This window comes from Neodiprion pinetum, chromosome 4, assembly GCF_021155775.2.
Source record: "Neodiprion pinetum isolate iyNeoPine1 chromosome 4, iyNeoPine1.2, whole genome shotgun sequence".
NCBI lineage: Eukaryota > Metazoa > Arthropoda > Insecta > Hymenoptera > Diprionidae > Neodiprion > Neodiprion pinetum.
In genome coordinates, this window is record NC_060235.2 from 23790974 (window position 1) to 23815056 (window position 24083).

At 39.4% G+C, this 24083-nt stretch overlaps 2 protein-coding genes across 14 annotated transcripts in view; one reads left to right on the forward strand and one right to left on the reverse strand.

Annotated features, from left to right (window-relative positions):
- Positions 1 to 15545, forward strand: part of OtopLa (Otopetrin-like a) — a 32450-nt gene extending 16905 nt beyond the window's left edge. For 4 of the 10 annotated variants that reach the window (XM_046619733.2, XM_046619732.2, XM_046619737.2 and 1 more), the window contains exons 4-8: positions 7619 to 7952; positions 8780 to 8888; positions 8994 to 9154; positions 9331 to 9487; positions 9656 to 15545. In XM_046619733.2, coding sequence (XP_046475689.1) covers positions 7619 to 7952; positions 8780 to 8888; positions 8994 to 9154; positions 9331 to 9487; positions 9656 to 11160 — 2266 coding nt within the window. In that variant the 3' untranslated portion in view covers positions 11161 to 15545. Of the gene's footprint in view, positions 1 to 172; positions 394 to 1025; positions 1265 to 2939; positions 3324 to 4896; positions 6170 to 7312; positions 7386 to 7618; positions 7953 to 8779; positions 8889 to 8993; positions 9155 to 9330; positions 9488 to 9655 lie in introns of those variants that run through there. The other 6 variants (XM_046619738.2, XM_046619740.2, XM_046619739.2 and 3 more) reach the window with 6 other exon arrangements.
- Positions 15546 to 17461: 1916 nt separating this feature from the next.
- HisRS (histidine--tRNA ligase) lies at positions 17462 to 23716 on the reverse strand. Of its 4 annotated transcripts, none has more exons than XM_046619742.2 (6): positions 23522 to 23716; positions 22156 to 22467; positions 20895 to 21107; positions 20518 to 20739; positions 19327 to 19828; positions 17462 to 18801 (listed from the first exon to the last, which is right to left on the reverse strand). In XM_046619742.2, exons 1-6 carry the CDS (start codon positions 23615 to 23617, stop codon positions 18332 to 18334), a joined length of 1815 nt encoding a protein of 604 aa, XP_046475698.1. In that variant the 5' UTR covers positions 23618 to 23716; the 3' UTR covers positions 17462 to 18331. The 4 variants fall into 4 exon arrangements, with proteins under 4 accessions (XP_046475698.1, XP_046475700.1, XP_046475702.1 ...); XM_046619744.2 differs by lacking the exon at positions 22156 to 22467 and adding an exon at positions 21327 to 21469 and having other exon boundaries at positions 23522 to 23682; XM_046619746.1 differs by lacking the exon at positions 23522 to 23716 and adding an exon at positions 21327 to 21469 and having other exon boundaries at positions 22156 to 22294.
- Positions 23717 to 24083: the final 367 nt, after the last annotated feature.

The window sequence follows — 24083 nt, forward strand, 5'->3', positions numbered from 1 at the left end:
CGCAAGGGTCGCAGGCTCCGGCTGAGCGTGGGGCAGGGCATTCGGTGTGAAGTTGCGTAATCTTGGTCCCTGAGTCCCGCGGGTCTCGGCGGCGTCTGCGCGGGCGTCCCGAGCCCGGCCCGGGAGAGACGTCCCGGCAAGCCTCAGTCTCCGGGATGCTGGGGTCACAGAGTGGAATGCCTTCCCCATATTCATCCGCCCACGGTTCATCTCTCTTACCCTGAGATCTGCCAACCCCCGTATCGCCCCGTCTTTCCCGCCGTGTCGCATCGACTTCGAGTGTTCTGCGCCTACCCTTTGGTGGAGGGCTCGCTTACGTTGTCACCCCCTCGCTCGGACGCGTTACGGACGGATAATCGTGTCCGTTGAACCAAGTGCGCGGCATCAGAAGCGGTGAGCGGCTCGTTGCTTTTCAAAACTGGTCTTCCTTCTGGAAGGCAGCGTAAACAGACGACGCGAGATAGGAGGATCGACTGATCGCGGCGTCACGTTCCCCTGCGTTTTGCCCGCTCAATTTTGCCCGCTCATTTTTTGCCCGACATTTTATAAACGCCTTTGCAGTCATCAAAGTTCCGGTTGCTACAGACGAGAGGGAGACTCTTGAGAATGAATGACAAGTCCGAGACAAACTTCAGAATCATCTCACCGCGTATCTTCCCTACGATCACTACGATCTGAATTTTCATTGTTGTTATTTCTGACCGCGGCGTATACCGTGTGCCTGATACACTCCTTCCAGTAGAAAGTCCGGTAACCGTGACGACTGGACCCAGTACGAAGTGAAGAGAAGACGAGACGAAAATGCGGACGGTTAATCAAAGCTCGTCGCAACGATCGAACAACTGATTCTCAGCAGAATATTGCATTGTAAATTGGTGGGAGGGAATTTCGGATGGTGAAATAGGAGTTGCCGGGCTTTGAACAGTCGGAAATAGATACTTGAGAGTTGTTCGTGAGTCGCGACGAGTTTTGGTTGGCAAACCCGTCGAGTCTCGCGGTAAGCTTGGGGTGGCTCCTTTATCCAGAGTTAAGAGACGCGGCGCGGCAGCATCCAGAAAGAATTCGCGATGGTGGGCGGTGGTGACTGTAAGGTGGCAACTGTGGAGGTGGAGGCCGCAGCCGCCGGCGACAACACGGCCACACTTCCGGTCACGCGGCCCCTCAACCCCCAGCCACCTGCGAGCACCCAGGACAACGCGGAGCGTAACAACGCCGCGAACAAGAGGATGGAGCTAAAGATCGTCAAGCCAAAGCCTGACGAAAAGTAAGACGCAATTCGGCCTCTAACTTATAGCTCACGAACATACACGTAGAGTAGTCGTTGTGACGTAAACAAAATATCTGCCGACAACCTCGTTCATCCGGGAAGCACTTCCGTTCACCCGAAGAAGAACAGACGAGACAATTTTGACAAGAAGGTGGGAACGAGTATGAAAAAATGTCAACAACGATGGTGAATTTCTTTTTTTTTTTTTTTTTCTTTGAAACTATTTTACGTTTGACGGATCACCATTCATGAGACAACAGTAAATGGATGAACAATTTCAGAGACATTTATTAGGTACTCGTATAAAACATTTTGCAAATATTATGGCACAAATCAAAACTAATTATGTTCAGATTTTATTATTATTCCGAGCAAGGAAGTGATTATTCCATACTATGCGAGCATGGTAAGGAAAAATTAACGAAACCGCAACGAACAGCGCGAAATTCAAATTGAATCAGAGTAAATGTGTGCAATTTTTATTGAGACATACCTAGAAAATGTTTTTTTGTACATAACGTATGAGCCAAAAATATGAAGCGGTAACTTTTCATCGCTATATAACGAACGAAGTTTTTCATTTTACGTTATTCAAGTACCTTTCTCGGAACACGAAATAGCTTTACGAATTGTACCACTCGGCGGAATAAGAAGTTCATTATTTCGTCGTTGTCTTCATCCTGGAGTATTAAAAGATTATTGTTATCAAACTCACCGACAAACACTCATACTTATTTCCATTTTTATGTTAAATCGGCTTTCAGTTCTACACGACACGTACATTCATACCGTACGTACCACATACCTACTTATTATTCCCGATGGGAATATAATTCTATGCCGTAAATTTCTCACGACGCGTAACGATTATGTTCCACGTCGCGATTCACCCGATCTCCCTGTGAGATGCAATGAATCGTATGGCTAAAACGTATACAGCGTCGGAATGTATGAGCATACAATGTAACCAAAGTGGAAAACATGATATCTGCATATTATGCTATGCCAGCTGATCTTATATTATTTTCTAACACGCCATTTTTCTCTCTCTGGAATTGATATTTTTACACTTGAAATATTAGTACGAATACAAATTACTCGCGAAAGTTGAAATTCTCAGATAATAAACATATCGTCAGATCGTTCCGCTTCGCCGTATCTCGAATTGAAATTTGTGTTATTCTCGATAAGATCCCGCTAGTTTATCATTAAAAAATAATAAGCGTATCACACTATCACAACGCCCTCGATTTGCCTTCGAATTCGGCTCGCTTTATCGGTAAAAATAATTAATTATGTTGCGTTATGCTGGTAGTTCGCGGCTATTACGATGATTAGAATAACTCATACTCGAGATATAGCGGATATTTTTCACTCGTACAATGTGAAGAGCTTTAAGGCACGGCGAGTAATTAATTCTCTTAACAATTTGTTGCCGAAGGCACAAGGCAAAAGTGACTCATCGCCTCCCCAACATTGTGCATTGTGACTGCTGGCTCCGCTTTTCGCGTCATAAACGAACCTTTGTTATGTCGAACTATGTAGTAAATTTCTGTTCGACATGCACATGCACGTACCTCGCTTCGCGACGTAAGAAGACCCGGTAGAGTATTCGATAACCGTACACGGTTGCACCTGAGACTAGGTGCTCGAATTACCAGAGCAATATTGCATCTCAGGCCTGACTACGAACGAAAGAACACGGTCAGAAGTCGAGTTCCGCAATTGAAACTCACGGAGTGAACGTGCCGGTGTCTTTCCCTTGTCACATTGTATTAAATCATACTTATCACGACTCGGCGCTGATTAATTATACGCGTTTTGTGATCTCTGCGCTTGCAGTTCCGTCCGTCAATTAATCGCCACGATATTGTTGGAAATTTTGGACACATCCATTTATATCCCTGCAGTTCAACCGATAAGAGTAGAGTTACAGACTGATCAGTCGAAAATAACTTTACCCTCGTGAACTGATATTCTAAAAATACAGAATTCCTCACAGCAAGAGTCCTGCCTGCGCGATGGCGCGACAATGCGACGAAACGCCGGATGCTAGGTATTATTTTTTATTATATTTTATAAATGTTTCAACTCGATTAAGTATAGTTCCAACACCTGCCGTTTGATCCTCGTCAGATTTTTGAAAAGCTCCAATCGTTAAGCAGATCTCAAAAAAACGCGACGCTTTTAAGTGGGTGAACTCTGTTCATTTTCTACGTGCCGTTTTGTTCGGAATTGCATGTAGAATGGGGCTGTTGTGCACTTTTTTCCGTTTGAGATACGTACGTGGTCTTGGATGATTCGAGATATGTACAACCGTCGATATCGACCAGGGCACCTCCTTAACGAAAGTATTTGACAGTTCAATAAGTTTTGAGTAATTGAGTCTTGGTCGAGATCACGTTGAGTTGCTTTATCGACAAATATATCTCGTCAATCGCAAAGTGAGGATGGTATCGAGTTACCTTATCAACGTGCCATGACAGGCGCTTGGAGTAATGAAATAACACAGTAAAGCAATCTGTTACTTTTTATTTTATTATATTATCGGAAAGAAGAAAGCGCTTTATATATCTTTTGGATTTGGAACCTTATTTATTATATTTAACGACGTTTGTTCGATCGGATACAAATCGCGCAAGCTCGTTGCACGTGGAATTAAATTTCGAAAACAGTCTAATTTTAATACCGTGTAAATTCCACGAGACAAATCTGAACTGGATTAAAAAAAAATGCATTTCAACGCAAAATTTTTACACTTTCTGATGGCCCGGCTACTGAATAATCCAACAGTGCTGAGAGTCAAATTGAAAAAATAGACAAATACTAGCAGAACGTTAACGTCATTGGGGACATCGTAGAGTGAATGTTTGCTGTACGGTAAAAGATTCAATCACAGAATAGAATCAATTATCCGTATTCAAGGTGTATCTTAATTACTAATTATCATTGTAACGTTGTAGTATCTGACAGTAAGAATCCACCGCTTACAGCGCTACGGATTTTGTTATATGTATAATAAATTTGTTAGTAAAGTATTTGATATATGAAGCCCGAGGCTTTAAAGCTTGAAAAACTGGACAAAGAATACAATCCGTTAGCATTAGGTACGTGATAAAAATGCTTAGTCGTAAGCGATTGATTTGTAAATTTTGCCGACGTGGTAGAAAGTTGTTAATTTCGGCTCTTGCAGATAGCATCTAACTTCTGCAAGCTTTCCAAGAGCCTACTTAGATTTCAAGCCTCGACATCTCTTAAGAAAACTACGCTTCAAATATTTGCAGAGAAAACTCTACTGGAGTAGCTTTCGCCCTGTAAGATTGAAAGGAAAAAAAGAAAGTCCTCAAACTAGGGTCAACCTTTGAAACTCCTCAGTGCCGTTATTATTATTATCAGGCAAGTTAAGCTAGATTCTTGAGGGACAAGTGAGATTTGATGGGAACGCTTCTCGTTCTTTCCGCAAGGAAAAAATATAAAGCCCCAAGTCGAAAGGCGACGGATCCTTTGGACGAGATAGAGAAACGAGATATTTGGCAAGGGCAGAGAACGCTGTGTGGCGATAGGTACTCTTGGTTTATCGACCACGAGCTCTGCAGCCAGTCAGCCTGCTGCCCAGAGTCTGTGCACAACGAGCAACTCTTCGTGCAGTGCGTCGCGCTTCGCGATGCAATGAAGAGTAAACGACTGGTCTAACTCGTTCGACGATTCTGCCTATATAATCGGTTGGAAAAAGTGGTGTGATATAAAAAAAATAGTAGAAAATCACCTCCAGTTCGCGAGATCGATCGTATCGGAATGTGAACCCGCGACGCGTTTTCAAAGAAACGGGGTAAAAGAGTAACAAAGAGCTAGAGAAATTGACAGAAAGCTTGAATTTTGGTAAATCGATTGTAATTATTTTCAAAGAAGATAAACGCCCAGCACGGAACCTGCCGTTGACGTTTTATTTTATTAACAACCATCGCGCATGTATACGCTTCTTGTTCGTTATTCATTAGGAGAAAATAGTGGCACCCCACCACGTGAACAATGGGGTATTTTTCCTTACACGTAGAGTCTGCCAACCCCATATATCAGAGACAATGAAGTCTGCCGCCACGACCCTTGAAATATCAGGAGCACAAAGAGTCCGTTAAGCTCTCGTCAGAAAATGCACCAGACAATATTGTGCCCACGGTGCATACAGGAGAGACTGAGATTCCCCCCTCTCCAACTGGCTTGCAGCAAAAGTCGATAATACGTAATCGGATCCTCGAGTCCGCGAGAAAAACTGTGCAGCAGAGTTCATTGACTGCGGGATTTTGTTAAACGTCCGATGGGGCACGTTGGAACAAGTGTAAAGTGACTTGGAAAAATGTCCCTACGATTGCTTAAAAATCCAGTGGTGTGTTTCGGAGCTTGCCGTCAGACTCAACGCGCGATATTCCATCTCTGTACCCACACACGCGGGATATTGCCTCGAGGATATAGCCTAGTGAATGATCAGCTCGTCTAGGCGTCTATCAGCGGGCGACAGTCAACTTTCGTAAATAATCTGTGACTGAGGGTCATGCGGCACGCGGCTCCGAGCGATTCCAGTCAGCTAATTAAACGTTTTACTGTACGTGCTAATTGATCTTCGACAGAAGTGGCGAACGAAGAGTGGCGTCTTCTATTCGCAACGGGAATAATTTGGATAATTTGAAAGCTGAATGCATGATGCATTAGAATTTGACGTAGAGGTGTTGTCAAAGTTTAGAGAAAAAAGTGTCCGTGACAGTGAATTGGGTTTGAATCACAATCAAAGTTAGTCATGGCTGACGTAAATATGGAGCTTGAAGTACGTCCATTTTTGAACAACGACAATCATACAAGCGATGAACACCCACGCGCTGCTAGGCGGAAGGTTGATAAAAAGCCTGGGTAAGATTTGGTCAAATTAGGTCTATTTTGGTCGTGTTGATAGGTTAAACCTTTTAACGGTTATCTTTAGCTAACCCAAAAACCCACGCCATTCGATAACTGGTGAGAAATTCAATGAGTGTGTGCCTAATGTGCAAAACATATTTATTTATTCAATTATTGTTATTTATTTAAATCAGTTAACTTACAATAAATTTGTAACTCATACAAAGTAACAACAACCTGCTCGCGTATCTGCAACATATTTATATTTAATTTGTTTTAAACATTTTTAACCATCAACTCTTTTATTTTCCTCTTTTTTATATTTTCCTTCGGTGGTTTCAGATCATCAGGCGTGCCGCTTAAAAACACTAATAGCTTCAACATAGCTGCCCTTATTATATGAATAAACAGTCTAGGCTGAAAGGGAATCCTTTCAGCGAAATGTTGACAAGAATCGTGACTTGATAAAAACATGTGAAAAAATATTGATATGAGGCAATTCCGTCAATTGGAAGCATAAGCCATTAGGTATCAATATTTATATATCTTAGCAGTTTTTATAGAAATATCCCCCAAATCTTGAACCACTATGGGCCTGAATGTTTACGGAAAACGCACTCCTTCATTCTATATGAAATTTTTTCCTTCACATTTTTTATACTTACCTCTACCGGAAGAAATATGACCCATTGTGTTTGTTATGCAAAAAAGTTTTATCTTTCGGAAAACAGATTCATTTTTGCATACATTTCCAGCAAAAAATAATCAAGAAAGGTATATTAATTTAGTAAATAAATAGTATATCAGGTGACAGGTGCGAAATGTGGACGAGTCATACAACGATTGTGAAGTTTTGCAGTATGAGTCAAGGCGAGCGCTGTAACCACTGCAAAAGTTAGATATCGCCCATACGCACGTATGGCATGCTATTTTTACAATACCTGTGAAGGAAAGGATAATTCAGAAAAATTGAATATGCCACTGACATCGCGTAACAAAGAGATTGGGTAATTGACGAAGCCTGTGAAGCGTGCGTAAAGTGCCCCAATTCCGAAGAGTGCGGTAAAATTCGTTGGCGCATGCGCACAGGCATTATACGCAACAGACGTATTCATACTGGAATTCATTATAAGTATTTCTCGTAATCGGTCAGGCCGAGAGGTCTAAAACTGTGCGGATCTTCTTAACACACCCGAGAACACATCAAAATTACCACCAAATCGAAATATCGGTACCTGATCACTTTTTTAACATAAATTATATCGTGTGTTTATTAATTCGTATTGTTCGGAAGTTTTATAATACAAGTAGCGTGGTACGAGTCCATTTATATTTTCGTCCAAATGACACGTTCGGAACTTGAAAGAAACTTTAACACTGCATTAATACACACAATACGAGCTTTTTTTCTTCTCACCATTGCAGCGGACGAAAGTCAACTAAATTGAATTTTATTATTCTCAGAACGTCCCTGTTCATTATCATGAGCTTCATCTACGCGAAGCTGCTCGTTGTTGTCTGCATCGCCTATGTCATCAGCGAAGTAGTGACGCACAAGTTACCGTTGTACTATTACGAGGGGTTCTTCACTTATCTGTACGGAGCCAGCATTCTTTTCCTCCTATACGTATTCTGCTTCCTACTGCAAGAGAGCGCCTGCTGTTCCCGAGGTGGGGATTCCCCGCCGCCACCTCCAAGACCGCCAAAACCACCGAAGGAGCCGAAGGAAACAAAGGATAAGAAGAAGAAAAAGGACAAAGAGCAAAAAGCGTCTGGCAAAAGCAAGAAGGAATTCCAGGTATTATTAATTATCATATTATACCTCCTTTTACATTTCTATGCGCATTGTTTGCACACAAATTAAACACTGAGTGTTTACCCATCGGTTGAACGTTGACTATGAATGATGCAATCCATGTTCATTGACAAGATTTTAATAAATAAGCTCGTTGAATAAGTGACGCAGCTGATCCCTGCGGTGAAGTTTATGGCGAGCAATTGAAACCGCTTTCAGCTGTACACTGTGTTTATTCTCAACTCGCAGCCTGTTGCGCCGTCGTCGACGAATATTTTCAAATGCTTCTTGTGAAAAAACTAATAGATTTAGCCGTATGCTATTGCGAACTTATTGCAGAGCTCGTCGAGACCTTGAAAATTCCTGAAGACCACTTTCCTCTATCCTCTGTAAGAGTTTAGAGTTAGTTCACATGTGTGTGTGTGATCTCGTTCCGACTCGGCTTACAAATATCGTTCTATCTCGAAAATTATTGATCTGGTTGTAACAAAATATATCGTAAAACCTGGCCAGACGTTGTAGCTGTATGCAGAAATAAAGTAATCTAAATGGTTTCGGTAGTTCTGGAGTTGTAAGCGAACATACAAACGGAAAGACAGAGAGACGTTGAGCTTTGTATAAGCAGCAAACAAATGAAGAGATGATCTGCCGCGACTCCCTGACCGCGTGTCGATCCATACGAAACGTATTTTAAATTTTTGTCATTTTTACTCACAATCTTAAAAAAACGCAGCTTATGTACTCGAGTTCGAAACTCTTATTCTTCTGGATTACGTAGCAAGTTTTTACCACCGTTTAATAAGATGTCCCTTTTCTCTTCGTAATTACAGGATGCTGCAGAAGTCGAAGCAGGTGTGGCTACGCGAGCTTTGCGAAAACGTAAAACTTCTCAGAACGATCATAGTCACGGCAGTTTCTTCCTTCGCATCGGAGCAATCGGTAAGTTTCGAGAACTAATCGAATCTAGTGAGCTCTGATTCCCTGTTATCGGCTCTCTTAAATAACTTCAGTTAGAGAATACGAGGCTTTTCATGGGTTTTTCAGCGTTTGGATTGGGCACAATGGTGTACAACGGTTTGGAGTTTGGCGCATTTTTCGAAGTGCCACCTACATCACCCTGTTATCAGATCCTCAGAGGTGTTAATCCCGTACTGCAGATGATATTTACCTTCATGCAAATGTACTTCATCTTCATGAACTCTAGGGTGAGAATACACTGATGGTTTAAATTAGTTTTACCTGTCGATACTTGATACTAGCCGTACGCTACGCGAAGTATTAATTTCCGGTAAAATAATGTTGATTTATCACGTGAAATTGTTTACATGCTGCGTGAATCGAGCACCGACTTTTCCATCGTATAAACATGTCATTATTTCAGCTCAACATACATCGATTCAAGGTAGTTGCCCGATTTGGTCTGATGCACGTAGTAGCCACAAACCTCTGCGTTTGGATTCGCACTCTAGTATTGGAAAGTTTAAAGGAAATTACACAGTACCATCAACGTATAGGACAAGAAGAAATTGGTGTTTTAGGTAATGAAATTTCTGTCAATTTCCTCATTCATCTTCCGATAGTATAAAGATATCTACTACATCGTGAATGGTATTAAATTATATAACATGCCAATGAATGTGAGTAAGTAGGCCAAATGACAAACTTCATCTCAACATATACAACCCGTTAAACTTTCTTATTATCAGACACCATCAAACAACATTCTCAACGCAATGCAGGGGTTATTCTAGGCACTGAACCACGCGATCTAGCTCAACTTCGCGAGGCTCCACTTGACTCCGTTTTGTCAACGACAGCAACGACATTGGGAAGTACAACACTGCCTTCGATGGGCAGAACTCTTCGCACTACCATAAAAGCCGTAGCCAATGCTCTTACCACAACTGCAGCAACGACGCTCACGCCGTGGACAACAATGAGCACCACCACTACTACCGTGAGACCTACAACAACCACGACTAACGTGCCACCGATAACTCGCAGCAGAGCAACTACCCTGACAACTTTGCTGACGACGTTGAGTCGCACGACGACGACGACGACAACGACGACGACTACGACGACAACTCTACCGACCACAACCGTCAGAGCAACGACCACCACAGCTGCACCCTTCATGCCGTTTCTCACGGACTTCATGAATTCACCGCAAAATAACCCTCCGGTTAACCAGATCTTCGACGTGAGTAACTTGACGAACGCCAGCACAAGCTGGAGCAGCCCAAATCTTGGCTATTACGCGGAGGCTTTAACCGACGACGGCACCATGTCGAACTCTTGCGGACGCGTCAACATCATGGGCACCATTGTCCAGGACGCCGCGCCTTACTTGTTCCCTTTCATCATTGAGTACAGTCTTATAGGCGCAGCGGTGATATACGTGATGTGGAAACACATAGGGTGTTATCCCCGATGGCCACTCCGTGTCGAGGTTGATCTTGAGCGCAGATTAGAGGCAATGTTGAGCCGTCGCGCGGTTGCTCTTGCCCACGCCGGACACGCCCGAGTTGATTGCGTTGGTGCTAGCAAAGGTCTTTTCTTCGGGCTACTTTTACTGGTCGGGTCGCTGATCTGCTTAATTCTCTTCTTCGTATTGATACACCATCCAGAGTTGGGGCTACTCGCAATCTACCTTGCCGACGTCTCGCACTGCGTCCTCATGGCACTGTCCATTATCGCCATAATCGTCGGCTTCATACGCGTCCAAGGTCTGAAGTTCAAGGCTGAGGAACAGAGCGACTTGAACGACATCCTCCTCCGCGTCTCGGCTTTCGGCCTTTTCGTTTACGCGGTGTTCAGCGTGATCGCTGGATCCCTGGCAGCTTTTACACACGAGCCGAATCTCCTCGTTATGGTAACTGGTCTTCTCTCCGTGGCTCAAGTAGTTCTTCAGATGCTTTTTATCGCCGACGTCTCGCGTAGGCGCGTTCACCTACCGGAACACGATCGCAGCAAGCCGGGCCGCCAGGTTGTGACATTCTTGTTGATATGCAACGTGACCATGTGGGTGATCTACACCTTCGAGACTCAGAAGGTGGTCGCGAACCCCGTCCAGTTGGACTTCTACGGATTCTTGGCATGGGCGATCGTCCAACGCGTCACGCTTCCTCTTTGCATCTTCCATAGGTTCCATAGCGCGGTTACGCTCGCCGAGATATGGAAGACAAGCTACAAGGCTCGTCTCGAGTAATGTGAGCGATAGTTGATTGGGAAATTATGCAATAATGCTCAATATGCAAAAGAACGCGCACAATTATTTAACTGAGCTCAGCGGCACCGCGTGCCCGTATATATGCAGAAAGAGAGTTATGAATATAGTAGAGAGGAGATATACCTTGGAGAAATGATACGTACGACGTACGCGTATACGTACATATACATATACATGTGTGGGTTATACACCCGTAACAAAATTTTTTGCAATTGCCGGCCATAAAACGTCGTACGACGAGTAGCGTAATCGCGTTGCAGCTACCCGGAGGAGCTTTTCTGAATCTAACGATTAGAATTGAACTCGAGCGAAATAACGGGGAGATTATTTTAAGGATAATAAAGTGAAACAAAACGATAAATCAACAACGACCGTATATAGTGTAGGAACGTCAGAGAATCTTTGCGGACAGAAAACAACGTATTTTACGACACTATCAGGACAACCTCTTTCTCTGTACCTATAAATATATTCATTTGTCCTGCGACATATTTTTTTGATGCAGCAAAAAAAAGTCAAGTCGATAGGATGAGTTCGGTCACGTCTACCATACACGGTAGGTAGGTGTAATTGTAAATCAAATGATTTCCGAATATACGTTAAAGCTCGAATCTCGGGTGTCATATAGAATAGTGGAAAAATAAATTTCATTCCCTTTCAATACGTCTGAAGATAGATGGTCCGAGCCTTTACCCTTTCTGGCAACGTTGTTTGTTCATTTTGTTTTTATTTTTTTGTTCCTCAACTTTCCACTGTGACACGAAAGAACTAAGAGACGACGGTGTCTCATTTTGTTCGAAAAAAAAAAAAAAAATCACAACCAATGAATGTGAGAATATTGCCAAATCTAAAAATGCGTGCAACTGCGGCAGTAAAAATTTCCTGTTAGTTTAATACATGCAGGGAATGCACTGTTTCTTTTATACTTTAAAAACTTCGGCAAACTGTTGTCGGATTTTCTACTTTTATACCCACACTGCATTTCAAGTTGATAAAATTTCAAACAACTCACACATACTTAGCTGCAGGCCTGTCTTTCCGTAGCTGTGAGTCTCACCTCGCTGTTTTAGCCTAGAGTTAGGGCAGAATTGGATTAACAACAGCGTAAGATTAAGCGGAGAGGTAATCACTTGACCGCCACTCACGTACGTACACTGTACAATTTTTAATCATGTATAAAAATCACCGGGTGAAAGCGATAACTCGTACATCTGACGTATCTAATATTAAAGATTAGTCCTTTTTCGAGTAATTTTTATTAACCCAGAATTTATATGCAGGGTTTGGCAGTTTTTCTATTTATATTCTACTCAGGTTCTCCTCACTACCGCCCTAACGATCAGTTGATACACAACGAGAGATTGAAACGGGGGATGGTTAAAATGACCATAATGATAAAAATATCAAGGAATGTGCGCCTTGGGATAGACGCGATTTTAAATATCGTCACGATCGATTTGATATTTCATTGTTGGTATTTAATGCATCAGCTATTCACCCCCAGATCTGCATTAAATTGCGTATATGTAAAGTACAAAATTGTTTCTATTTTAGGATATTTTTGCGTAAAAAATCAGAGCTCTACATTCTGTTCACTATATAATTATCGGTGTACGCAAGGAAGAAGAAAAAGGATAGAAAAAAAAAAATTGAATCAGATATTATATGAAATGAAAATCACGAACTTAAAATAAATATAATACATATACTTCGATGATATTGTAACAATGACACAATGTGTATACAGGGTCATTTATTCCTCGTTGAATGTGAGAACCGGATGAGAGAAAGTCGCTGGAACAGCCACGTCGGTCGTATTCGTATTCAGCAACGAATAAATAACCCGATAGGTTATAGAGAATGTTTTTTTTTTTTTTTCTTTGTATAGCGCATGACGCATAAGTGTTTTGAGAATATGAAGTCATTACAATAAATTAATAAACACACAACCACACTTTGGTAACGTAGATGACAGGCTTAGACTTAGATGTTAGCTTGCATAATGATTCACTCACGAAGAATAAAAATTAAATAAATTATTGATTAATATTTAAGACTTGGAATTAATCCTATTTTAAATTCATTACCTTATTATTATATGTAGAGTATAAGATCGTTGGGAAATCAATTCTCGTCAGAAATCTCACACCCGATCCTTGCCCCGCGTTCTCCGCCCGAAACATCAAGTCTCCCGACATATGTCCCCCGAACCCTTCCGAGCCGTCAAATCAGCATCTACTCGGTATTGAGTCTACATATTTTACGTAAATGGTAATATTAATAAATTGTATCATCACACATCAATTACGTCTATATACGACTACATCAATTAATTATATACACAAAGCGATGTATCGGTATTTCATGCCAACTCGACAAACTTATAATCTTGACCGTCTTGGATCTCTTCCCTGATTCTTTATACCGTTCTGTCAGATCTTACAGAACATACTCGTCATTTTCAGATCATTGTTTTTCGATGAATGTAATTTTGAACTGGTCTCGAAGGCCGAATTAGTTGTACTGCCGTTGAATCCGTATTTTCAATTTACGGCCGAGTTATTAAAAGATTTTGTTTGCGGAAGAGACGGGTCAAAAAGTTGATTTCAAAATAAAAAGTAAATTTAGTCCCTTTGGAATTCATGTTTGTTTGTTTTTTTTTTTGTTTCAACCATCCCGTGATGACGTTATCAATACACTATACATGCATATATATGATGTGTAAAATTAAAAATTTTTAATGTAAGATTGATACATGTTGAATGTGGTGTAAATAACAGTAAATTATTCAGCAGAGTGTTAGTGAAGCGAAGAGACCAGATTTATACTTTATTTTATCTGTTAATTTATTTTTAATGTTTAATTTATTCATCGCAATCATTATTATCGATCATCGTCTTCGACGAATAGGATAACTGCATTCATTGTCGAATAGACGACACGAATGGCAGTGACGAAACTGAAAAGAAACTACCAAGACAACGTACCATTTTTTACATACTTGCATATACACTCATCACTCGATATACATACTATATCATATAAATATATGCTATCACTTCCGATCGTGTAGTGAAACGACATTTTGTAACCAGCAAGTACCGAAGTGTACCTACACGTTGATGTAATCGTGTTTATGTAATGATTCATATCCAATCGCACAGATCAGAGTTTTTACCGAAAATCATTAAGTCATTTCCTGCGTCCTTCTATGGTCGACCTTTGGTTAGATGTACCACGTAAAATACACAGACCAATGTAATCCAGGTTCCTCTTTCGGTGAACGGTAAAAAAAATCGGTTTCTAATAGGCATTCTTTATTTTATGTATGTATATTGGATATTTCTAACTCACCCCGCCAAAACGTCTCGCCAATACTCTGCGCTACATTTTGATGATAAAGAGAAACGCGTACGCGTTTTCGTATCTTCATAAAAGTGAAATTCATTATAATTAGAATAGAAGACAAGACACTGCCACACCGGACCAACCAATGCAAAACCAAAAATCAGACCATGGAAAATGTTTTTCTTATGAACCAACCCTATTTAAGCATTCCAATAAAACAAATAAATCCAAACCACACTATACAAGTCCCATCCAAAAATCGTATTGAAATTTTCGACCATTGTAGAGTTAAAAAATACATGTACATTTTACCCAGTATGTAATTATTCTCGGGCAACGCAATGTTTGTACTTTGCCTGTATACATCGTGGATAAAAAAAAATCTGGTTTATGTAACGCTAGTCTTACGATAGCCATTTTGGTCATGGATTCAAATTTATTGGATATCGATATTTTGTTGATAATCCTTATTCCACGATAAATTCGAAAAAAGTCTTTAAGGTATACAGAAATATATAAAGTAAATATGTACGAGTAAGTATAGACTTGTGCAACGCTTGAATGTTGCGCAGCCAAATAAAACGAACTCTTGTCCAACCTTCGCCAGATCATTTGATCAGTAACTAGATGAGAAATGGCTTGATAATCGATGTGACACGTGAGTTTTGGTATCCTTTAGATATCAATACATGACGATATTAGTGATCTATGATCGTAGTAGGTGCGTTTTTGATGTCCTTGAAAAATTCACGTTTGTACACACTTGCACAAATAATACACATACACACACACAGACACACACACACACATCCTCCACCATTATACGAAACACGATTGATAAAAGTGAACAAAATAAGTACGTGTCGTCGAGTAACCAGTTTATAAGTCAGTAGTAATAAAACTAAAAATATCTAATAAAGTTAAGTTTCATTGTATTCGTTGATTGACACAACGTTGTCGCATCCACAACGTTTGTAACGATGACTATATTGGTTAATAAAAGTTATCTAGATGTACATACATTGCGAATTATTATTTCTCGCTCTTCGTAGAAACTTGTCCGCGAATCAGGCTCTTTACGTTTATGAAAGTTATTGCGTTAGAATGATACCATGTGAGAATCTCGCTGGTACACCGATGTAGTTGATCAGTGGACGGTATTTAGCAAAAAAATAAACTAATTCGATTATTGATTTCAGGAACCAAGAAGCTAGGTTTGGATGAAAATTCGTCTTACGATGAAACTTTGACCTGGTTAACTTGATTTCACATGGCAGGTATAGCCGACCGGTTGATCACGACCAGGCAGAGGAAACTACATGACTCTGAGGAACTATTGCATTCAGACCGAGTTAGCCATCCCTGATATAGTGTATCAAAGGAAGGATTCCAGCGATGTACAAATTCGTCAAAATTTTTACGAAAATTCCAAAAGGCTTGGGCTTAATTTTTTCGTGATTTTCGGAGCAAAAAACTTTTCATCTCAAAATCAGTTTCTACTACGTTTTCTGGACTAATTGGACCCTTAGGAAAATAGCGTGGGAACAACAGCGGAGAAATTATTCGAAATTCAAAACGGTTCAAATTTTCGCCAAAAATGCGAAGGGGTTAGCCTTACCTTTTTTTTTCAGCGTTCCCAACTTTTCAGTAGAATATAGAGGAATTTCAACCGGGGAAAAAAATCTCGGGGTGAATGACAAACTCTGACACCGGATTCGAATTCAGCATATCCAATCACAAATAATAGTTATGACGGTCTGGTTCTCTTGACAAGATAAATGTTATTGTGTACGTGATTTATGCACCACTTTTCAAATTTCAAAGTTCAAGGTAATGATAAAACTAGTGTCTTTCAAACAGATATCGGCGAACTTTACCCTATGAGTAACATCTATTCAAACTTACCTTACTAAAATCGAGCACTGAAAGGCAACCACTAGCTGCTTCAAAAAAAAACTACATTTTTTTCGATCTATAATTTCATTAAATCAGTTTTTAACATGATATTGAACTTTGTGAAAGAAAATCGCCGTGCGGTTTTTTTTAACCGTTGCCGCATCGGGATTTTGTATCGGTCATCTAATTAACACGTAAGAACTCGAATTCTGACGACTGCGGGGAGATAATAATTGTTTTATACAAGAACGGAACTCTGTATGGTAGCATTATACAACTTATATATTTGCTTCGAATCAGCGCGTCGTACAAAGTTTTTAATCGTAAAAGTAAACATTTTTTGTTGATGCAGTCTAATGACCACGTTCCCCTTATAAAAAATTTATCTTTTTTTTCAACCATTACGTCATAAATTCCGAACATCATTATTAAGAAATAGAATGTACAGTATGTATAATTTAGAAGAGTGGCACTGCAGGTACAGAGGCAAAAGTTAACAGACTTACACCTTTACTACAACGTAAGGAATTATTATGATGACGAATTACGAACTTCGGTATTGAGTAAATAAATTAAGCGGATAGATGAGTCTTTGGTTTTGAAATATAAATTTACGTTTTTCTATGCTTATCTTGTACTTCAAATATTTTGATAAACTTATTATACAGTAACCATTGCGTGGGCATTATCGTACACTCCGGTTATTTGTCCGGAAAATTGTTCTACGTTGTTCGTAGTGCGTCAGTAGACTAAAAATATTTTTTCATGTATATCAATTGAATGTCTTTGAAAAATTTGTTGGAGATTAATTTAGACCGTTTTTTATTATTGCCTTAATACACCTAGACTTTTTTAAGTACATACTTACTACTGATACACTTATCGAAGGAAATTTCGGTTCGTAACTGTTGCTTCAACTTCCAAAGTTTCGTCACTTCTATTAAATTCCTAGTTCAAAAACTCCACGATGGTCAAACTTAACAAATGCGACGGATTACCAAAGATGCGACAATTGGGTTAGAAATACAGACAACAGTTCCATTCATAGTATTTTATATTTTATTCCAAAACATTTGTTGCAATAAATTAATAAATATTTGCATTATAGGTGGTTTCTGGATCGAGACAACTTGTACAAATAAATTTCTGCCGGTTTGAGATATATACTGGAAATATGTGAAAAAGAAGAAAACTATAACTGTATGTACATAACATGGGTTCGAGGAATTGAGTAGTTACGTTTCAGGTCTCTTCACAGCTTCAACACTTCTCTGCACTTTCTGCAGTAGGTGAAGTATGCAACGATTGCGCTTCCTAGACCAATTCAGAATGTTTAACAGTAGTGACAAGGCCTACAAATTTATTGCCTCACAGCGCTTCTTGACTGTAATGCAACTATTGCTATTTACACTTTTTACGTGTATAATATTTCCTTTCGAATACAAGAGCAACCCCATAATTAGGAAATACTGTCACCGGTGATAGAGAAGGTTTCACGTTCAGAATGGTGTGACAAAAGTGAAATTATTTGAACCAAAATAAGAGTGGAACAGATATTTTGAAGAAACTATTGATTTTTTCCTGTGTTCGGGATTATTTGAAGAAAAATGAGTAATATTCTGTGATAAAATTCGTAGAAGAATTACGAAAAACCTGGGGGATCACTGACGATTATTATTTGAGTATTACCGATTATTGAAGCAGATTTTTCCTTCCCTGTATAACAGTCCACATTACGATCTTATTGATTGCAGCAATCTTTCAGCGCAATTAAGACACATAGTTGAGTCAAGAATCGTGAGAAGTAAAGTTCAGTGAGGATAATTGAAGAAATAATGTAGTGATTGTTTGGTTCCCGATTCATTAGTTACAAAGTTAGTGAAATAACACATCTTAACTGTACGGGTTAATATCCTAATAATTTTCTAATTTCTTTTTCAAGATTTTCCCGCCGAACTTGACTCTCCTCACGTGTTTTCACTACCCTCAGCGTGACTTCACCATTCATAAGTTCTCTTTCACCAAGTATCACAACCAAGGGTATACTGTTCTCTTCGCAATGTTGCAATTGTGCCAATAACTTAGGACTCTTTTTATATGATTGCTCTGCTTTCAGTCCAGCCTCCCAGAGATCTGATATGATTCGCATACGCTCCTCATGCAGATTCTTTTGTGCACTAGCAACGTAAACCTCGACTTCTGTAGTGCGCACCTTTTCTCCTTTAGTAGCTAACTTAGCTTCAATAACGCTGAAAATTCTCTCAACACCAAGAGATACTCCAACACACGGTACTGCTTTGTTCTTCGAATCAAACATACCGACCAAGTTGTCGTAACGGCCGCCTCCAGCTACACTTCCGACACCGACTCCATCACCTTTAGACAAATGTAGAAAAATTGTAGAAAATGAAAAAATTTCTATCAAATGAGGAAAATTTCGAGGACATGAGATTGAGGTTTGTTGGATCACAGCCTTATTGTAAGGTGAGTGAAACGTCACTGTAGAATTTTTTCCAGAGTTGTGAATAAAAAAAAAAAAATAAAAAATGGTAAGCAAAGTTGCTCTATTGAAGATCTCATCTTGGCACTGAATTACTTATACTCTAATGAATATTCATACATAGGCATATAAGAATTTGAAAGAGAACTGTACAATTCAACTGGCTTACCCAGACAAGACAGTTAGTCTGGTTAATGAACCTTGAAGAGGCTGACCGGCCAAGATCGGTTGGCCGTCCGAAATGATTGAACTGTTCCACCGATTAATGATTGAAAGAATTTTGAATAAAAATTGCATAACTCGTTTGCCGGTTCTCCAGCAATTTTGAATGGATGACTTGGTTTGACCAGTTAAGCTGGATAAATTGTACAGGCCTATCCTGAATATCTTAATTTATTTACCAGTCAGGATTGCTTCATAAATAATGCCTGTGTAGTAATCAAGTCCTCTGGCTAAACTTAAATCGAAGACTACTTTGTCAGTGATTTTATAGATGTCACAATACTTTAGCAACAGTTCCATTGCTTCGAGGCCGCTGACCGCGGCGGGTTGTTTCATTAATATTTCGTCTTTTCTCAGTTCATGAATTAATTCATTACCACCTTGCCGGGACACGTAGCTACCTATCTTGTCGGCAATATCTCCATCTAATTGCTTTTCTTCAATCATTTCTTTCCGCACTTCGTCCCAAGGACTCTTATCCAATTTATCTACAGCTGAGCATATGGCACGAAATTTTTCGTGCGGCACTCCACATGCTGCAAATATACCATCAAGCAGAGAACGGTGGTTCAACTTTATTTTATAAGGACCTAAATCTAAGGATGTTAAAGCCTCGGATATTACTCGAAGACATTCAGCATCTGGAAGCATTGGGTCATATTGTCCAGCTATATCAAAATCCTGAAACAGAAAGATTTATCACATGTCTCAAGAGTAATTTGAAGTTTAAAAGGACACGTAACGACTTTTGACTTTGAAATCAGAACTTTAGGAAAAGTATGAGCATTTCCATCGTTTTATTACGACTATCTATTCTGAACGCAATTGCATTTTCATCAAAAGATGTTGATTAGACAAGATTAAAATTTTTGTTGTTGATTTTATTACGAGATAGTCGCACGTTGAATATCTATCAAATTTATGACTTCGTAAACTTGCATAATATTTCTGTAAAGGGTGGAACCAAAAAATTTCAATTATCAACGAATATTTTAAACTGGGAGATATAAATTTGAAAAATTTGTGATTTCGAAAAATTAACGACGGAGCCAGGAATCGAACCTGGTATCTAGAGATGCTTGACCAGAGCCTTATTTATAATAATATTAATATAATAATTGTATAACTATTCTCAAGAATCTAAACTGAGACTCTTTCATATCACTTTGGTTTCTTTAAAATGATCATTTTTCCAAGATTGTGCAACTGTTGCCTATCAACAATAGTAATACCAAATTAACTGTTAAAAATAAAATCGTTTTCAAATCAACTAGATTTCTGTATTTTATGAACGTTATTTTTAAAATGAATTATACAGACTGTACTTATTCGAGTGAAAGTTTGTTTAATAAGCTTGTTCGCATACTTACGCACTGATAGAATTCCCTATATCTTCCCTTAGTCATAGCTGGATTATCTCTACGATAGACTTTAGCGATGTGGTATCTCTTGATCGACGACACTTTGCCCATAGCTAGATATCTGGCAAATGGAACCGTCAGATCGTACCTGAGAGCTAAGATTTCACCTCCTTGATCTTTCAAGTCATAGATGAGTTTGGCATCTTCCCCATATTTTCCGGTCAACACTTCCTACAACAAAATCACTTCAGTATTATTATTATATCAATGAATGATAAAGCAACGAATTAGAACCAAATAATTTTTGTAAGGAAATTGGGGTGAAGCGACAGTTTGCTACCGTCGTCATATCAACTAAAAATAGTAAATCATGTATTCTTATTTACCTTTAATTCAAATATAGGAGTGTCGATAGTCTGAGCTCCATGGCGCTTGAATACTGTGGCCACTTTCTCTAAAACTCCCAACCGCAGAGCCATCTGTTCCGGGTTGTAGTCTCTGGTGCCTTTGGGGGTTTTAAGGATAAGTTTCTGGGGTCCTGCATTATCTACACCCAACTGCGCCTTCAATTCTAACAGTTTGGCTACCTCATCTGCTATCTGAAAATATCGAAGCACATTATTTGGTCAGAATGTTTACAGAAAATCGATTTAGAACAGGTCGATTGTTCAACACTGTGGCTTTTAGATCTGTGGTAGCTCAAGAGATCTGATACCGATCTATGCACATGTTCTAATTTTCGAAAGATTGAATGTTCTTTACTTGATTTAGCTCAACTAATCTTGAGGCAGAATGGGAAAGATGGAGCAGTCACGTACCTGCGGGGCACTGACCGTGGTCGTTGAGCGACATTGCCGTATAGGAAGGATGACATTGATGCGCGTCAGACGAAACATGGCACAAGACGAGATGGAACCAGAACCAGAATGAAATAGAAAAGTCCGCCTCAGTGTTGATTACTCTATTACCCGAAACACGAGATACAAGTTAGCCAGCCAGCATAAAACTGCCACAGAGTAGATCATAGACTTTTATGATATTTCAATGAGCTATTTTGTAAAGTATAACGTTAAATGAAGCAGAGTTTGGAGGTATATTAACTTCTGTACAATATATCCAGTGATAATAGATGGATGAACAGAAATTGACTGTAACGATGCGTGTTTACAAAAAATCATTACTTGATAATTTTAGGATTGTCTGAACCACCTTAATGAACCACAGTAAACAAAACACACTATACATCTTTGAAAAGCAAATTGATTGATAATCATTCTAAAATTGAAAAATAATGAATTTCTTCCTGATGTTTTGTTACAGTAACATTACCAACTTCAGCCTCGTCTGACGAAATAATTTTACTTTCCCTTGTTTGTAACTGGTCAGCATTTTACGCCAAACTTTCCTCTCTGATGGTGTTGTATGAGCATTCAAGTGCATTAAAATCGCAAAGAATCAGGGGAGAAAGTAAATTAGATTGAATGAGATTCAGCTTACAGATCAGTTGAAAATACCCAATAAGTCTTCAAAGAAAATCAACGCAGGTTTGTCTTTGACAAAATTTCTTAAATTATTTATTACTCGTTCCGATGTGATTCATAAGAACTAGTCTGTGGCAGCCTTGCAAGCGTGCAACAGCTGTCTCACCTTTTTATCAATGTTTTTAAGGCTGTCGTTATTACCGCAGTAAGTCAAGCGATCAACTTTCTCCACCAAAGGAGTAGTAAAATCAAGTAAAGGAAAATCCATACGTTCGGTATCGGAATAGCTCTTTATATTATCAAACCATCTCTTCAAATGCGGTAAGTTAGACAACTTGCTATGCGGATAATTTTTACAGATGGTAAAAAGCTTGACGTCCTTTGATGTCGGACACCAACCACAAACGTAGCTGACGTCTGCAAATTCTTCATTTAGCTCAGCTAGCTCAGAATTTAAATTTATCGAGTCTGGTAGTCCCTGAGAAACGAAATACATCTCAGAGGGACAAGAATTACTAACATGATGTTTTATGTTTGGACTTTGCCAAATATTTAGTTTTAAAGTTGATAACACAGTGAGGAATGAAAAAATGTTTAAATAAATTTTATTTCTGTATGACGAGTAACCTTACATGTTTGAAAGATTAACTGCAGTAGAACATCGATTATCTTATTCAATTGAGACCGGTTTGAATTAGCAAAAGTTTGGATAATGGAACAGTAATATTACATGAAACGATACTGCACGATAAAGATAGTTAGATCAATACGCACATATGTTTACATTATTTTTATACACCTACTTTTACTTTAACATACGTCAAATTATTCTAATTACCTTTATAAGTGAAGTTAATCGAAAGTTAAATTTAACATAAAACTGTAAATGGACCTCTACGATATATTTTTCATAAGACTGTGTTTATTTACTCCAAAATTTCAGGGTTTCGTTCAGACAACAAAACGTTTGGATACAGTAATCCATGATTCAGATAACGGATGTGCTACTGAACTTTAAATCTCAAAATGCTGTAAAAATCAAATTGAGGTTAAGAATTGTGAGCATGACGAGTATTTGAATAAAAATAATTTCCTGCATGCTAGGACATCAAAATTTTACAGTCACCTCAACAAGTCATATTCATATTTCTATTTGGATTAAATGACACCGTTGTGTGACAGCATTCAAACTTCGATTAGCGAAGTTTTCAAAATTTCGATAAGACTGTAAAGAGTGTTAGAGATTCACGTCGGTGAAACAATGTTATTGTTGGGTTATGAACGCTCCCAAGCAAATGTTTCTGTCTGATGAAATACACCAAGGAACTACCTCATGCGGTGATTAATGAGGTCAACAAAGGACGCGATAAACGTTTCCGTATCTAAAGGAAAGTAATTGGTACAGGAGCGAAGTCGCGAAAGTTAAAGACCCTGAAATCGGACAGTTTACAACCATATGTCCAACACGTCGTGGAAACAGATCCCGAATTTCTTACTTGCATACTGCAAATCCAAAGCTCAAAATCACGTACCTTCGTACTGTCTGCCTTAGTGGTTTTCAATTTACGTACAACTTCGCCCTGATCCTTGATCTGTTCCATAAGGTTTGCTCTTGTTTCGTCAGCCATTATAGACCACGCGGTATTCACCAATGTTGTCCTAGCCTGGCGTACAAATGCGTACTATAGATTGGCGCCGCTGTCCGCCACAGGAGCGATGACTAAAGAATGTAAAGACAGTTGCCCTAATGGGCTTTGGTGTGACGACTGCAAATCGTCGTGCGCTTGCGCCCCTTGAGATGTTCCAACGGTGGAGTTGAGAACTTATTGCAGAACATCAGAGAGTTACCGATTTCGACATGATGCTGGCTGCATTCACCTTCCCACTAACACTGTCTTCGCAACGGTGAGACCAAGCCAGTACTTAGCCTCTGTGGACTTACCGACTTGTCAGCGATACAAGAAATTATTAATGAGAATAAATTTCTTCCTAAATTCGTAGCAAAACAGTGATTTGATAAAGTATAGGTACCTGAGAGAAGAATGTATACATATTTATATCAGATGTAATAATGATGCAGAGACCAAACAGTAC